Source organism: Orycteropus afer, unplaced genomic scaffold, assembly GCF_000298275.1.
Source record: "Orycteropus afer afer isolate SDZICR_OR568_19922 unplaced genomic scaffold, OryAfe1.0 scaffold00002, whole genome shotgun sequence".
Lineage (NCBI taxonomy): Eukaryota > Metazoa > Chordata > Mammalia > Tubulidentata > Orycteropodidae > Orycteropus > Orycteropus afer.
The window spans coordinates 10,568,723-10,586,134 of record NW_006921589.1 but is presented as its reverse complement, the minus strand read 5'-3'; the positions used below and the strand labels follow the sequence as shown (position 1 = coordinate 10,586,134).

Sequence of the window (17,412 nt, the reverse complement as noted above, 5' to 3'; positions counted from 1 at the left end):
GTCATGAGACAAAGTGTATGTGAACTGCTATATGGAAAGTGAATTTGCTCTGTAAATTTTCACCCAAATCGCAATTAAAAAAAAAAAAAATTTGGAAAGAACACTGGTTAGCAGAGTTATCTTAGTGGGCAAATGGAGGTTGGTTTGTAAGCAGACTCTGACTTTTCCTGTTTTTTCAATGATCATCTTTTTCCCTAATATTAGCAGAGGCTGCTCAGAAGCAGATGATGAAGGACGAGGAAGCACAGACTGTGAGGGGCAGGCCAGCTCTGGAGGGGGCCCATCGCTGGGCTCTTTGGGGACGGAGGGAGGAAGGGCATTAAAGCCACTTTCCAGGGGAAGCGGGGGCTGGGGGTGAAACAACAAATGCCCTTCCAATAGTGGACCCAGCTCACCTCAGCCACTTCCGCCAATGGCTCAAGAGAAAACCAGACCTGGAAGCAGTCCTCCCCACCAGCTCCCAGCACCCATGGCCTCTCTACCTGCACCCCAACGTGCCCTGTTTTGGTTCCAGAGGTTCAAGCCAGGCTCAACCCTGACCCTTTCAGTCTCCAGACAAGCCCAGCAGAGTGAGTTTGAGCGAAAAATCCACTTTAATTCTTCCAGCTTCAGCTCAGCCAAGAACTTCCCCTCTGAGGGCAAAGGACTGGGAAGGGAAGTCTTCTCAAGAGGCTTCAATCCACTGTGAGGCCACGGCTCAGAGAAGGAAACAGCTCAAAGAAGCCCTACAATGGGAGGCAAGGTGGGATGTGGAATGAGTGGGGGACCAGACGGAGGGGCCTGCGCTCACCTCCCACCAACACGTGCCCGGAGGAAGCATACTGGTTTCACTGATTGCTTGACAGCTGCCCCACCCTTCCCATCCTTGGTCCCCTCTCCTTGCCCTCGCTTCCCTCTGGGGGCTGGTCAAGGCCCCCAAGCCTTTACAAAAAAGGGGGACCTTTGCTTTCCTATGTGGCAGCACCATGTCCACCAGCCCCCTCACCTAGGTCAGCCATTTAGTCATGGTGATGTTGCCCCAGCAACCAATCCAGGTGCCAGAGGTAGAGGTGCCCAGCCGCCGTGGTGATGGGGTCAGGTGGGGTGGGAGTTACCTTAAAGAGGGTGAGGGTCTGGAGTACTCCCGTGGTACAGGCCGTCTCCCTGATGGAGTGCATGGCCAGCTGGGGGCTGCCCAAATCCAGTACCCGCAGCCCCAACCGAGAGGCCAGGATGGGTCCGATGGTGGTACCACAGGGGGAGTCATTGCGCACCATGAGATCCTGGAAGTGGGGAGCGGCTGGTGAGCAGCTAACAGTGGGTGCTCAGGAAGCCCAAGGAGAACGTGGCCTTAGAAATGCCGGGCTGATGGCACACAACACCCCCTCGGGAGAGTGCAAGTGACTGGATAAAATCACAAAGCCAGCACTAAGCGACAGGCCTCCAAGCACAGCATCTTCTGATTGATCTGAGTCTCTCCGTTGCACCGCCACGCCCCTCGTTCCAGCCAGTCATCCTGCCTCCCATAAATCACCCCTACCCCACACGGCAGCTGAGGAAGTTTTAAAAAAGAACTCATCTTGATATGTCACCCTCTTGCTTATCCTCCCCTCCCCTCCCCTCCCAAAGATAAAGCACTCAGAACTTTCAGTGTTTTTAAAAATATTGCTACTGACGTTTTGAAACTATTTTCTTTGTATTATGATAAAAAGTAAATAAAGAGACTTACAATACAATGTTAGGTAACAAGCTTTTCAGTAGAAGAGAAAATTATAGACTCAAATAAATTAAACAATTAAATAATAACTTATTCTTTGAATAAGATCCTCCCATAGCTGTCTCTTCCTCACAAGTTAGGCCTCAGCTCTACACGGGGTGGGGCAGGGGCCGTGCAGCAGGACGTACCCTGGGCTGCTGGGAGTCAGGATGCCAGCCAGGGTCCTGGTCCTGACTCCACCGGGGCTTGCCTGCTGTACAGTGAGTCACCTGACCACCCAGAGCCCAACACACACACACACACACACACACACACACACACACACAAGGAATACAAGGAATTAGATTGATTTCCAAGGCAAGAGAGAAATGAGTAGTTGGAATCTAGGCTCCCCAGCCATGAACTTCCCTTATGGAAGCTGCAGGGTACGTAAGACGACATGGGGAAACTGGGGTGTGCAGGGTTGATAAAAGGGCAGGACTAACCCACTATGTGCCAGAGCACACTTCACTTTTCATCCTCACAGAAGTCTGGCAGAGTAGACATCGTTATCATCTTCATTTTACAGATGAAGAAACTGAGACTCAGAGAGGTTAAGAGACTTGCCCAAAGTCACACAGCTAGTATTCAACAGAACATGAGTTGAACCCAGCTGTGCTCATATCCAAGAACCTCTGTTCCCACTCTACTGGGAAGCTCTCCACCAAGGTCCTTTCCCAGGTTCCCTCCTCATTGGGGGCCCTTCAGTTTATGTCCCCACCCTGCTCCCTCTGTCACACCTTCCCAGGCAGGGCCCAGCCTCACCTGCAGGGGCACCCCAACATTGTTGGCCACCTCTCGGATCAGGGCCTCAGAAACCGCATTTGAGGCATAGCGCTGCTTGCTGTTCACCTTGATCACGGGCCCCTGTGGGGAAGGAAGCCAGGTGAGGCAGGGACAGGTGACAAGCCCAGAAGGAAAGCGATAGGGTCCAGCACCAGCCAGGCCTCCAGGTCCCCAAGAAAAGAGCATCTCACCTTGTGGAATAAGGGCCGGTGGTTCTCCTCATGCTTGTCTCTGCAAGACAGATGAGGCCGGGGATGGAGAGCAGGGGCCAGGCCTTCCAACACCCACCATCCCTCCCACAACAGATGTCACTAATGGACCACAGCATTCTGTCCTGCCCAGTCCGACAGGACCGCAGAGTCATCCTAAACACTGTGTTTCAGGCAGCATCTAGCAATAGATGAGCATCAATTTATGAAATGAAGCCTACTCAACACACCATGGCTAGTCATTACATGACACTGACCAAGCTGGGCCTCAGAGCAGGCAACATGCGGTCCCCACTGAACCTCCTGGCAGACTGAGAAAGAAGAGGAAGGGGGAGAAACTAGGGCCCAGGGCCAGGGCAGACCTGAAGGGGATGCTGGGTCCCAGGCTGTGCCACTCACAGGTAGTTGGGGTGCACCGCATGGGCCATGTCGGCGCTGATCATGAAGGACTTGGGTATGGCTTCCTCAAACGCTGTCAGGTGCTGGGGCGAGGCTGAGATGCGTCGCAGCACCAGCTCCGTCAGCAGTGACTGTGCTCCCTGGGCGCTCTCAGACCCCACCTGGTGACAGCAGAGAGCTGACTCTGGGCGTCTGGGGTCAGGGGCCTGAGCTGGAGCTGAGACGCCAGGACCCAGTGCCCAGGTCAGCCCAGGACCCCCTCAGGGGGCTTATGAACAATCTCCCCAACTCCAGGAGCCTGGACCTGTGTCATCACTGAAACCTGAGGCTGGGGCCTGAGTGACTCAGTCACTTCTGGGCCAAAGTTGCATTTACCTGTGGGTTTCTGACACCCAATCCCCTTGCTTCTCTATTAACCCTCACATCTGGGGCTCAGCACAGGTTCCACACTGGTCACTTTTCTTTTATGCATGTGACAGAAACTGCTGTTGTAAGAGAACCCCAAGCTGTAGTTCAGCCCACAACCGCCCAGCTGGACGCCACAGTCCCTGCCTCCCTTGCAGCTACACACTGCCATGCTGTGTTCTAACCAGTGCGGTATAAGCAGCAATGGATGACATCTGTGGACCATGTCCTTAAAAGGCACTGCTGTACAATCCTACTTTGCCCTCTGCCCGCTTCCTAACTCGGCGTAGACACAATGGAGAGAGCTGGGACAGCCACCTTGGATCCCAAGATGAAAGCCATGTGTTAAGTACCGCAGAGACCTACTCTGAACTGCTAACCCTGATGAGGTAGTTAAGTTTGTGGGTCAGCTTGGCTGGGCCTGGTTGAGTGGCTGGGCAACTAGATGTAGCATTCCCCATGATAAGACTAGCAATCAACTACATGGTAGATCTACTGTGAGCAGATGAGTAGCTGCCTTAGGGATGTGGTCTGCTTCCTGTATATAAGGAGAAGCCTTGGGGAATGGTCTTTAGCTTATGGCACGCCTGAACCCTGCATGTAGCCATGTCGTTGTTCAGCAACTTTCCATGCTCTGCCGACCTTGGGACTTATAATGGACTTGAATTAATGGCCTGCCATGTGGTTTGGTAACATCAGGACTGTACCTTTTTACTTGTCAACCTTGGGCTTGTCAGTCTCAGCAGCCAGCAGCTGTCTGAGTATAGAAAAGCCTCTAGCTTCAGTGGGCCGGGAGCAGGGGCAGAGCTAAAGCCAAGGCTGAGGGGCTTTCACCAGCCCCTAGAGCCCGGCACTTTGAACTCGGACTTAAAGCCTCCAGACTGTAAGAGAATGAACTCCTGTGCGTTAAAGCATCCCATTTGTGTTACCTTCTGTTAGAGTGGCACTAGGGAACCGAAACACCTGACTGTGTCATTATACAAGGAATGCGGTCTCTGTTCGAGCCAATGTATTTGGAACCTCTATTAGTGCCTAAGACTGGACCCTAACCAGAGTGAGGAAGAATGAAGAAAACCAAAGATGCATGGAAACAATTAGTCCTAGTAACTGGTACACCATGCGATCCTCAGCCTATACAACTATGAGACCAGAAGAACTAGATGGTGCTCAGCTAGCTACCACTGTCAACCACTCAGAGGGGGATCTATGGAGGAGATTCTGGATAGAGTGGGAAAACAATGTGGAACAAAACTCAAAATCATATAAAAAAAAAAGGGGGGGGGGACCAGATTTGCTGGTCTGATGGAACCGCTGAGACTATGGCCCCTAGCTGCCCTTCAGGTCTGGAACTGAATGCATTCCTGTGGCTTCCAGCCAAACAAAAGACCGGTATATGAAGTGAACATTTACATTAGGTAGATATACTCCTTGGAGAGATCAATCATGGGAAAACAGAAGGGCTGTGTATGCACAGGAAGACAGCTCGGGGGGCAAGAGTGCATGGGAGAGGACACAGGAAGAGGTAACTATGGGGAGGATGTGGGAGGGGAGCTGTTGCATTATGTGAAACTGCAGTTACTGTCATGAGACAAAGTATATGTGAGCTGCTGTATGGAAAGTGAATTTGCTCTGTAAACTTTCACCCACATCACAATGAGGAAAAAAAAAAGGGGGGGGCTGGACCCTAATACAAGTGTGCAGAAGAAGGACGTTGCGTGCTGAATCCTGGGGCCACAAGGATGAACTGGACATTGTCTGTTCTTGAGGAACTCAGCATGCGGCAGAGACAAGAAATATGGTCACAGGAGAAACAGATACACAAGGAGCCAGAGGGACTCTCCAGGGCTAAGGAAGCACAGGCAGCGTCTCCCCCATCTGCGGGGACCCCAGGGCAGCCCTGGGTCACGGAGGGCACCTGGCACGAGTTAGGGTCCCCTCCCTGCACCCCCCACGTACCTCTTCATTGTCGTAGAGCGCAATCATGCGAACGTGGGGCTCTGTAGCCAGGGAGGCAGGGGCTGAGCAGGAATCGATCAAGGCCTGCCTCGGGAAGGGAAACGAAAGCATTGTCATCATCCCTGCTCCCCTAGTGACTCAGCCCCCAACACCTCGGAGTCTCAGACGCCCCTACTGGCCTTCTAGCACCGTGGCTGAGATGTAGTGGGCTCAGGCTTTCACCAACTCGTCTCCTAGGGCACTGCCTGGTGGGGGGCATGCTAGGGACCCTTTTCAACTGGGATGGGGGATGGCATCCTTAGGGTGTTCTCCTCCCACACCTTTCCACGCAAAGGCAAGAAAAGAATATACAAGATGGAGGGGCAGCGCTGAGAACCCAAACCCAAAAGTCAAAAGGACCACAGATCATGTAACGAATTGGCCTCAATAAAAAACTGAGGTCGAAAGAGGTGACCGTGACTCCATCAAGGCCACATGGCCAGCTGGCTGCAGAAGTGGGTGCAGATCTGCCTCTGGCTTTTCCAATTACACCCCAAAGTCCATCTCCAGCAAAAGAACAAGCAGGGAAGGAGGGGTAGAGGGAGGACTGAAGCCTGGGGAGAGAAGGAACTGACTTGAGGTGGAAAGAAGGTGGAGAATCAAGTGTTGTTGCTGTTGTTATGTGCCATCGAGTTGGACCTGACTCACAGTGACCCCTCCTTGGGTTTCCGAGGCAGTATCACTACAGAAATAGACTGTTCCATTTTTCTTCTAAGTGGCTGGTGGGTTTGAACCGCCAGCCTTCTGGTTAGCAGTCAAGTACCCTTAGGCACTACACTACCAGAGCTCCTGGAGAATCAAGTGGACAAGGAAAAAGAGAGGCTACCCCACAGAGGGCTGAAGAGTAAGAGAAGGCTGGGTGGCCTTAAGTCTGGGGAGAGAAGCAGTGAAAGGCGGGTGATAACGCCCTCTGGGGTGATAAGGTGGTACTGCCGGCCTCTGCCTGGAAGCACAGATGGCTAAAATGCAAGGCAAGAGCAGGGTGAGGCCAGACACCACCCACCAGTAAGCCCTAACCTTGTCAGCCTTCCTGTACCTGGCCCCTAACCCCAAGTGCAAGGGCAGGGGGCAAGGGTAGTGATGCTGAGGTTGCAGTATGTAAGCCCGTTCTCATGACCCACCCAGTACCAGCAGACAGTGTGGCCAGCAGCCCTTTCTACCGACCTGCCAGGACTCCCACCCCCACACCCTCTGCCTCTCCCAGGGGTATGTGCTGCCTGGGGTGGAGGCTCCACTCCTCACCTGCAGGGCACAGAAGCAGCTGTGCAGGTTGTCCAGCCGGGGAGCAAAGATGAACTCCTCATAGGCCCCACCCAGGACCTAGAGAGACAGTACAGTCAACTTGACCTTCAAGCTCACCCTCACTTCCCTGCCTCTCCCTATTCCAAGGGCTTAAACCTAAGCAGGGCCTCGGTCTCTTGGGAAACCTCTCCATGACCCCTGGCTCAGTGCACTATTGTCCCTGCAGGGCAGGGCTGAGCTGAGAGTGGAGGTCGGGCTGGGCTAGAAGTGAGGGCTGCTGGGAGGGTGGAGGCCTGGAGCTCCTGAGCGGTTCCTGTGGGACAGGAAAAGGAGGCACTGAAGGGTCCCAAAGGAATGCTAAGGAAATAAACAGAGGAGACTAACCAAGAACCAGAAACACAGTGCACGTTCAAACAGGACAAGCCCAAAGCCAAGCCAAAGCCACTGTTGTGGAGTTGATTCCGACTCACGGTGGTTCCATGAGTTACAGAACAGAACAGCTCCACCGGGTTTTCCTGGATATAATCTTTAGGGAAGCAGTTCACTAGGCCTTCCCTCCACAGCACCGCTGGGTGCGTTTGAACTGCCCACCTTTACGTTTGTAGTTGAACACAAACCATCTGTGCTATATCAGAAGTCTTAGCAATCTCCTACTGTTGCAACTGGGAGACAAGGGCAGGGTCCAGAAAAAGGGGGCCACATCCAGGCCTCTTGCCCTTATGTAGACAGGGACCCCCTACATTAGAAATGCCTGGGGAATCTGTGAAAAAGGGTGATAACAAGGCCCCACCTCAGAGAGTCGAGGTTGCAGGTCTGGGGAATCTGCCTATTTGAGAACCATTGCCCTGGGGGAGGAGGGTGGTCTCTACTGGGAGAACAGGGATGAGAGGACTTGGGCGACTGGCAGGCATGATGAGTGCGCCAGAGGCCATGCGGGAGTGGGCTGGGGTTCCGGGGCCCCACCCACAGCTCCTGCAGCGCTCCTCACCGCAGGCTGGGTGTCTGCAAGGCACAGCTCCATCTCCAAGATGTCCTCGGGGCTCAGCCCCAGGTGGGCGCAGAGCAGGGACATGAGGACTGAATGGTGCCGGTCATCCTGCAGGACAGGAGGGTGTTGGGAGGGGGCTCTGCTCCTCCGTTCTTCTTCCTCAGGGAAGCCCTCTGCCCACTGCTCCCCCATCAAGGGGCCGCTCTCACCACAGTACTGAGAGGCCCTGGCTCAGGTGTTCCCCACTGCTCCCCCACCAGGGGGCTGCTCTCACCATAGTACTGAGAGGCCCTGGCTCAGGTGTTCCCTTTTCCAGCTCTTCCTGGACGGCTGTGGCCAGAATAGGGACTCTGTGGAGAGACACGTGAGTGGGGGATGTGGTGGGCACAGCCAAGCGGGGCACCTGAGCTCAGGTGTCTCCTGATGGGGAACGGCCCTGGCCCTTTGACTCCCAGCTCACTCCCCAGGGCCCTCGGGGATCAATGCCACCCAAGAACTGGACTGTTAGATGGCCGCCTCCCAGGTCTCATCTGGGACCCTTCCACCACACGGTGCCAAACCCTGCCCCTCCAGCCACCACAGCCGGCCCCCATCTCACAGATGCATCTCCGTATTGGGTCCAAAGTTCTCATTGATGTTCCGCTGCAGATGGATGGCCAAGTGTGGGATACGCAGAACGGGTCTCTCCACATGCACCAGCCGCTGTTCCAGCCGGCCTGACGTGGGGCACTGCGGCCAGCCAGGCCAGTCAGCATGGGCGCCTCCCACCCCAGCACTTCATTCACCCAGATTAACCAAGGCAGTTTTCTGGTCCTCTCTCCCCAGGGGGGGGGTCTATCCCTCTTCCCCAGGGGGCTTCTCCAAGGGCACCCTGAAGGGGAGTGACCATTAATGTTTAGGTCTCCAGTTCCCACCTTGACAATGACGCGTCCAGCCAAGGTCAGGTCACGGTCAAACCAGGTGCCCCAGATCCCACCACCATAGGTCTCCACGCCCACCTGGAGGAAGCCCACCTGGCTGCGGCGAGACTTGCGTTTCACCTGAGCATGGAGACGGGGAAGGGAAAGTCAGAGAGAGTGGAGTGACGAGCTTGCTCACGTTACTGACTGGGCTCCCCTGACCCAGGGGCAAGACACTGGACCCTGTCTTCCCAAAGATCAGTGTCCTGATGAAAGTGAACTTAGACCATGAATAAGTCAAGAAATATAGAGCAACTCAGTGCCAGGCGAAAGGCACAAAGGGTGGAGAGGCAACAGATGTGTCTTACTCCCTATCCAGGGAACAAAAACAAACCAAAATAGTTGCCACTGAGAGGATGATGACTCAAGGCACCCCATGTGTGTTGAAGGAGAACTGTGCTCTATGGCGTAGCGTCTAAGGCATTTGACTACTAACCAGAAGGTATGCAGTTCAAACCCATCAGACACGCCTGTAAGGAAGATTGGGCAATCTACTTCCATAGACATACTGCCTGGGAAACCCAAGGAGGGGTCGCCATGAGCCCAAATCGACTCGACCGCAGTGAGTTTGGTTTGGTTTTTCAGTTTGTGAACTTTTGAAAGTAAATCACCAGGCCTTTCTTTCAAGACACCTGTAAGGGGACTCAAAGTGCAGGTCAGCAGCCCAGTGAACAACCGTCTGCGCCACCCAGGGACTACAGAGAATATAGTCCAACCCAGTTTCATACCTCCTACCTCTGCTCTAAGGGGCTCTGGTAGTGCAGTGCCTGAGGCATCTGACTGCTAACCAGAAGGTAGGCAGTTCAAACCCATCAGGCACTCCTGCAAGGAAGACCAGGCAATCTTTTCCATAAAGATTTACCGCCTGGGAAACCCAAGGGGGTTGCTCAGTTGCAATCAACTCGATGGCAGTGAATTTGGTTTTGGTTTGGTTTAGCTCCGTTCTGCCCCATACTCCCCGTAATACCCATACCCCAGCACCCTCAGAATCGGTCCAGTTCCTTACCCGGAGGCAGGGGCTGTCCGTGTGAGCACCAATGAGGCTGAAGCCATTGCCCGGAACATACTGGCCCCCCACAGCAAAAGCGATGATGGTGGAGGAGTTCCTTGTCAGAAAGTACTGTGGCAGGGGGGCAGGATTAGCTTGCTGGCACACAGGACATTGAGCCCCCGCCTGGGTGCCCTGCCTCTCTGCCCCCACCCCACGGCACCTCACGTACCTTGCTCTCGGGTTTGATATCCCAGCTATCGGTCTCCTTGAGTTCATGGAAGCCAGCCTGGAGGAGACGGCTGCGGCACTCAGCCACAGCTATAGGGAAAGAACGCTCTCACCACTATGGAAGCCGATGGGGGCCACACCGGGCCCTCCCTCCTTCCCTGTCCTGGTGACTCACCGTGGAAGGGAGAGGGGCTCCGGTTCACGAACTTGAGGAGCTCTTTGGCCGCGGCCTGCACCGCCTCCTTGCGGGCTCTGCCTGTCATGACCATCTAGGAGAGTAGGGCGCTCAGACTCCCAAGAGATCTGGGACCTCTGGCCTTTTATCCAGGGTCCGAGGGCCCCTATCACCACCACCCCCGACGAAAACCGCTCCAAGGCGGTCTCCCGGTCCCGCTGTGTTCCCGGCCCAGCTCGACTAGGACGTCCCGCCCCCCACTCTGAGCTTTGACCGGTCTCCCTAAGTCCCACCCCTCGTCCCCGCCCAGCTAGGAAATCCCGGTCTAGGTCTCCAACTCCAACTCACCTGCGGGCCCCCTAACTCTGAGCCGGTCTGCACCACGTGCGCGCCCCATCCTGGCGCCCCCATCTCCGCTCCCCAAGACACACCCGGGCCCCCCCGCCTCTCGCAGCGTACCCCCTTTCCACCCAGCAAAGGTCGAATCACCATGTGCGGGTCTTTCGGTTTCGCTTTGGGTGGGACGCACCCCCCATCTCGGCGCGGGGCTGGTCGTGGGCCCCAGGGGACGTGGGATTAGTTCTGGGACGGAAACTCGAGCGGGCGGGGCGCCAGCCACCTACCTGCACCGCCCGGCGTATGGGGCCCAGTCTGCCGGCCGGCCCCAGCGCTCCGCCAACCACCCGCCCGGCTCCTCGCGCAGCTGCCACGAGCGTGCGCCCTCTGCCGCCCAGGAGGTGCTAGGACAGCCGCAAGCCGCAGGCCTCGCCCCCGCAGAAACGCGCCCCCGCCCGCTAACCCCGCAGTATGAATACCATACTGTACAAAGTCCGCCACCCTTGTGATATTAAAAACAATACGGCTAATGTTCCTGGAGCTTTCACGATGAGCTTTAACTTTGTGATAAGGCTTATTATCTCTTTAAATCTCGCTATTAACTTTGTGCTTTTACTGTCCCTTTTTATAGATGAACAAACAAATACAGAGACAAGTGACCTGCCTGTGGCTGTAAATAGCAGAAGTGGAATATGGACCCAACTGATTTGATTTCAGAGGGCTGGAACAACCGCTCTAGGCTTCTCTCAGATCTTCTCTGGATGTTTTTCTATACACCCTGCTGACTTAGGAGTCCCTCAAAAAAAACCTCATTGCTGTGGAATCGGATCCGACTCATAGCGACCCCTCCTTGGATTTCCGAGGTGGTATCACTACAGATAGTAGATTTCCCAACTTTCCTTCCTGAGGAGTGGCTGGTGGGTTTGAACCACCAGCCTCTTGGTTAGCAGTCAAATGCCTTAGGCACTATGCCACCGAAGCTCCCTAGGTTGCAAACAGTTAAGTGCTAGCCAGAAAAGTTGGAAATTCGAGTCTACCCTAAGGCTCCTGGGGAGACAGCTCTGGCTACCTGCTTCTGAAAACCCCCTGGAGCAGTTCTAGTCTGTACTCTTGGGGTCTCTGGGAGTTTGTATCAACTGGACAGCAACTAACAACAGTCTGGTGTTACACAGGCGGTCCCTGCTGGAGAGAAAAGTTAATGACAAACAAGAACTGTTCCATATGCTCTTGGAAGCAATTCCAGTATTCCTATATCAACAGCGGCAAACAGCAGTGTTTCAAACCCCATGCACTTACCTAGCCATGGATTCTGATCGGGACTCTTGGTGGCCCCTAGGTTCAACACAGGGCCAGCCACTACCAGTGTAGCCAACATTCCAGGGATGAGGATCTGCAGAGCCATTAGCCCTTTGTGTTCTTGGGTTGGGAGTGGTGGGGAATGCAGAGTTGGAAAAGACCTTGCAGCCCTCACTTAGATATTGCAAAGGAGTTTCAGGAATCCGCACATGAACTGATGGTTTACATTCATGGAATTCCCTGACCATTGATTGAAATGCCATTACGTATAAAGTTCAGTGCTGAGTGGGACATGGAGAGAATGTTGCTGTTCTCTAAAACCCAGAGACTGGCTCCTGGGCAGGGGCACGTTTGAGGAGTGTCAACCAAACCCATTGCTGTCTAGTGGAATTCTGACTCATAGTGAGTGACGCTATAGGACACAGTAGAACTGCCCCATAGGGTTTCCACAGCTGTAAATCTTCAAGGAAGAAGACTGCCACATCTTTCTCCCACGGAGGAGCTGGTAGGTTTGAACCCCTGACCTTTCGGTTAGCAGACAAATGCTTAGCCACTGCGCCCAGAGGAGAGTGACAGGGGCTGAAACAGGAAGGAGTATAAAGCATGAGGGAAGGAAAAAAACGTAATGTGCCCTTTAAAGACAAAAGAGCACATGTTCTTGTGAGAAATCCAATCACTATCAGAATGCTTAGATTAGAAAGTGGAAGTAAAAGCTTGACAAATTGAACATCCATTGGTAGAAAACACAAAACAGCTGAGAAGTTTCCACTTAGTAAACCAGGAAGAGAAAAGCTGAAGAATACCTTCCAGAAACGTAGTGGGGGGATGCAGGAGGGTCCTATTGAAATCAGAAGTGAGACACCGATGAGCAGGGATTCCTGAGCCACTGAGCCCGTGGTCAGTGTCAGCACGGCAGAACACAACAGATATTAACATGCAATTATTTATGTGGAAAAGTAAACTGTGTTATTGTTTGTGGGTGATATGACTACCAAGAACTGTCAAGAAAATAGACTCACAAGCTATATGAACTGGTAGAAGAATATCGCAAGGTGGCCTGACTTAATAGTAATAACATTAACAATAAGCTTTCCTGTATAATAATTAACTGGAACACAATACTAAAATGATCCTATGCCCAAGGGTAAAGGAGCTCTGGTGGTGTGGTGTCTAAGGCACATGACTGCTAACCAAAGGCTGGCGGTTCAAACCCACCAGCCACTCCTCGGAAGGAAGATGGGGCAATCTACTTCCGTAGTGATACTGCCTCGGAAACCGACTCGACGGCAGTGAGTTTGGTTTGGTTTTTGGTTCCCAAGGGCAAGGAAAACTATTCAATTTCTAGGAAGTTTAAACCTTTGAGTCTCAGTATCACTGTAACCAGGGAAATGCAAGCTAAGGATGAAACGCCAGTTTTCATTTATCAGATTTACAAAAATGAAAAGGTTGTTAATATCATTCATGCAGAAGGCTTGGTTTATTTCATGCCTTCAAGCCCAGTTTCTGTGGGGTAAATCCTCCCCGTGGCCGATTTCAAGCTGCCAAAATGACAACAACAGCCAAAGTGATGTCACTAAAGACCGAGTTGGGAAGACATGTGCTGGAGCCTCGTTCCACCAGATACAAGAGGCGTAAATATCCCCGAGGGCACGGATTTTCAGATGTAGTCAGATAATTAGGAAGTAATCATTTCTGAGCATTTATTACCTGTTTTTAATATGATTTATCACTTGTAAGATTAGATAGTTTAATTTTTTCATGACGGCTGTGTTTAATGACAGCTCACAAAATCCCAGAACATTTGACTACCAGATCTCCTGAGCTGGGTGGGTGCCAGCTCACCACAGGCAGCACAGGCACCCAGACGCTACCACCCTTGGTTCTCAAAGTGTGAACTACTTGACCAGCAGCATCAGCAACCCCTGAGAGCTTCTGAGAGAAGCAGAACCTCGGGCTCATCCTAGACCTCCAGCATCCGGATCTGCATGTTAACAGGATCCCTGCGTGATCTGTACGCACGCTAGTGCTGAGATGCAGTGCTTTAAAGCCCCACGCGGCAATGAAATTAATGTGAGCCTCATCTTTATGTGTTGTTGCGGAAAGAGTTCCAAACATACTGTTGAGCGGAAAACAGCAACTTCTAGAATAACATTTACAGGGCAGGTGCATTTAGGTAAAATTCACACAATGGGCTGAATTTCTATGTTTTATATAAATACTTATGTACATGTCTGGAACAGGTTTGGAAGGAGAGTGGTCACTGCTGGATAAGGGAATGGTGGTGGGGGTGGGAGGGTCAAAGCCGGGTGGTGGGAGTAGGGTGGGGACATTAGTTATCCTAAAACAGTTTCCGGGAACCATTCTCCCCTCCACCTCCTGGGAAAACCTTCCCCTCCAGCCCTTAACTAGTGTTTGCAATGCCACCGTGATCGATTTATCCTTTTGGTTTAGCAAATATTAAAGTGCAAAACCCCGTATTTGACACATCGATCAGTCATGTACACTTCAGTGTGAATTGATTTGATATGCATGTCCTTTCTGGGTCCATCAGTTTTTCAGAGCAGCTTTCTAAGTAGTAATTTATAACATAATTATCAAGAGAGATTTGGGATAGAGAAGCCCAAAGTGATGCTGTAAGGAAGAGGCGTGTGTGTGTGTGTGTGTGTATGTGCGTGTGTGTGCGTGTGTGTGTATGTATATGTGTGAGTGTGTGTTCTGCCCCGTTGGCTAAAATGGACACAGTAAGGAGTTGAGTCAGATCTTGCTTTCCTACTGACAAGACAGCTCTAGGCTATCGCATTGCTGGTAGAGATCCTGGTTGTTTAAATACTCAGTTATTTAGGAACAAATGCTTTGCTTCTGGGTATAATGACACCTGTTTCCATTCAGTCAATTCTGACTCACAGCAACTACGTGACAGACTGGAACTGCCCCATGGGGTTTTCAGAGCTGTAATCTTTTATGGAAGCAGGTCCCCAGGCCTGTCTCCTGTGGAGCCACTGGTGGGTTTGAACCGCCAACTTTTTGTCTAGCAGACAAGCACTTAACTGTTGGTGTCACTAGGGCTCCTTCTACCCCACTGCCACAGAGCCTGTTCTGACTCATAGTGACCCACACGGTCGAGTAGAACTGCTCCCATAGGGTTTTCAAGGCTGTAAATCTTTGTTGAGGCACACTGCCTCATCTTTCTCCCCCAGAGAGGCTACTGGGTTTGAACTGTCAGCCTTTTGGTTAACAGCCAAATGCTTTAACTGTTGTGCCACTAGGACTTCTTAATGTATAAACCAAAACCAAACCCACTGCCATCGAGTCAATTCCAACTCATAGCAACCCCCACTGAGTTTCCAAGGCTATAAATCTTTATGGAAGAGATTGCCTCATCTTCCTGCCATGGAGCAGCTGGTGGGTTTGAACCACTGACCTTCTGGTTAACAGCCACATGCCTCAATGTATGTGGGCATGTGTGTGTGTGTGTGTGTATGAAACCAAACCAAACTCACTGCTGTCAAGTCGATTTCAACTCACAGCGACCCCTCCTTGGGTTTCTGAGGCAGTATCTCTACGGAAGTAGATTGCCCAACTTTCCTTCCAAGGAGTGGCTGGTGGGTTTGAACAGCCAGCCTTCTGGTTAGCAGTCAGATGCCTTAGGCACTATGCCACCAGAGCTCCCATGTATATATACATACATATATGTTTACATCAAAAACCCATTGTGGTCAAGTTCACCCTTGAACCTATAGGACAGAGTTGAACTGCCTCATAGGGTTTCTAAGCGTGTAATCTTTATAGGAGCAGATTGCTCCATCCTTCTCCTGGGGCACACACACACATTAATAACTGCTAACATTTATTGACTGCTTCTATGTATGGAAATGCATACATATAATCTATAGATGGTAGCTGATTGTCTGGGGGAAGGAATTGGGGTGAATGGGACACTTCCTTTTTCCTGTAAATCCTTTTTCACCTTTTTTTTTTCATATGTACATGTGTGACCTACTTTTAAACCCTAAATAAGGAACTTTTAAAAGTAACAAGTGGAAGATACTCTTTAAGTGCTTTCTGTGGCCATGATTATTGTCTTTGGCTGTGCCCTGATTGAACTGGTAGCATTTGTTGGTTGGCATTTCATCTGAAAACCTACAGTCAAATAACACAAAGTTCAGAAAAACCTACATAAAGCTATCTCTTCCTCTGATAGGAAAATTGTCCCACATGTGGATGGAGAAATGGATGGACTTTCTAAGTTTTTCTTTTGATGTTGAGTTTTTAAGCAAGAACTAGGTACTAGGTGAGGAACTTTCAGGAGAAGGAGCCCAACTCCACTATTCTTCACATACACAACGACTAGGAACTACTGGTCCCCCCCTTTTCCCTGGTTCTCACTCCTCTTGTCCTCACTTCCCCACTTCTCAGCATGAATCACGTGTCCCGTCATTGTAATGACCCCCAATAGCATCTACACCCCAACAACCCCCAAATTACACATCTCTAGACCAGACATTGCTCTTGAACTATAATCTCAAATATCCAATTGTCTATTCAAAATTTCCACGTGTGGGTCTAACAGCTAAACTAAACTATTGTCATAGAGTTGATTCTGACCCATAGCAACACTGTAGGACAAAGTGACAAGTAGAGCTGCCCCATAGGACTTCTAAGGCTGAAATCTTTACACAAACAGCCTTTCTCCCACGGAACGGCTGAGGGTTCCAACCGCCAACTTTTCAGTTAGCAGCCAAGCTACTTAACCACTGTGCCACCAGAGCTCCTTTGTGGGTCTCATAAAACTAAAAAAAAAAAAAAAAGCTCACTGCCGTGGAGTCGTTTCCAACTCATAGCAACTCCTCCTTGGGTTTCTGAGGCACTATCTCTGCGGAAGTAGATTGCCCAGTAGGTATCTCAAATTTAATGGGTTTGACAGGAACTCCTGATTTCCCCAACCTGCCCCATCTGCATTCTTCCCCATCTAAGTAAACGGTAGCCCTGTTCTTTTGGTTCACAGACCAAAATCTTTGGTGCCACCCTTGACCTTTCGTTTTTCTTCCACACCCACATCTGCTCTGTCAGCACGTCCTGTGAGTCCTAGTTCTTTCACAAAGCCTGCCCTAATATCTGCCAAGGGAGGTGCTGGGTCTCCTGCCCTCTCCTGGTAGTACAGTGTCCTCTCCTGTCTTGGGTTCTGCAGGAAGAAGTCTTTGCATTTGTGAACTCAGAGTCACCTAAAGGTCAATGATGGGGTACTTTGCAGATGCAATCCCCAGGCTTGGCACGTAGTAGATACACAGTAAATATTTACTGAATGAATGAAATAAAAAATTGTCCTTAGTGAAAAATGGTCCTCAAATACTACTGCCCAGCAATAAAAAGTCGCTCTGTCGATAAATGCAACAACCTGGATCCTGTGGGCATTACACTGAGTGAGAAAAAGCCTATCTCAGAAGGTCACAGACTATATGAGTCCATTTATGTTGCATTCACAAAATGACAAAATTATAGGGACGGAGAATAGATTAATGGTTGCCATGGGTTGGGGTGGAGATGGGTATTTGATGGACTGGTTCCGTATTTCGATAGTGGCAGTGGTTACAGGAGTTTAAATGGGTGATAAATTTAGGGTTACCACATAAAATACAGGACACCTAGTTAAACTTTAATTTCAGCTAAG

The 17,412-nt window shown here is 51.3% G+C and overlaps 1 protein-coding gene across 1 annotated transcript; it reads right to left on the bottom strand.

The window, feature by feature from the left end:
* Positions 1-674: 674 nt before the first annotated feature.
* On the bottom strand, positions 675-10,206 carry LOC103212317 (aspartyl aminopeptidase). The gene is made up of 14 exons (XM_007958324.2): positions 10,113-10,206; positions 9,939-10,027; positions 9,725-9,838; positions 8,674-8,799; positions 8,358-8,488; positions 8,034-8,109; positions 7,760-7,867; positions 6,772-6,849; positions 5,491-5,574; positions 3,130-3,290; positions 2,713-2,752; positions 2,501-2,602; positions 1,095-1,262; positions 675-725 (listed from the first exon to the last, which is right to left on the bottom strand). Exons 1-14 carry the CDS (start codon positions 10,204-10,206, stop codon positions 675-677), a joined length of 1,422 nt encoding a protein of 473 aa, XP_007956515.1.
* Positions 10,207-17,412: the final 7,206 nt, after the last annotated feature.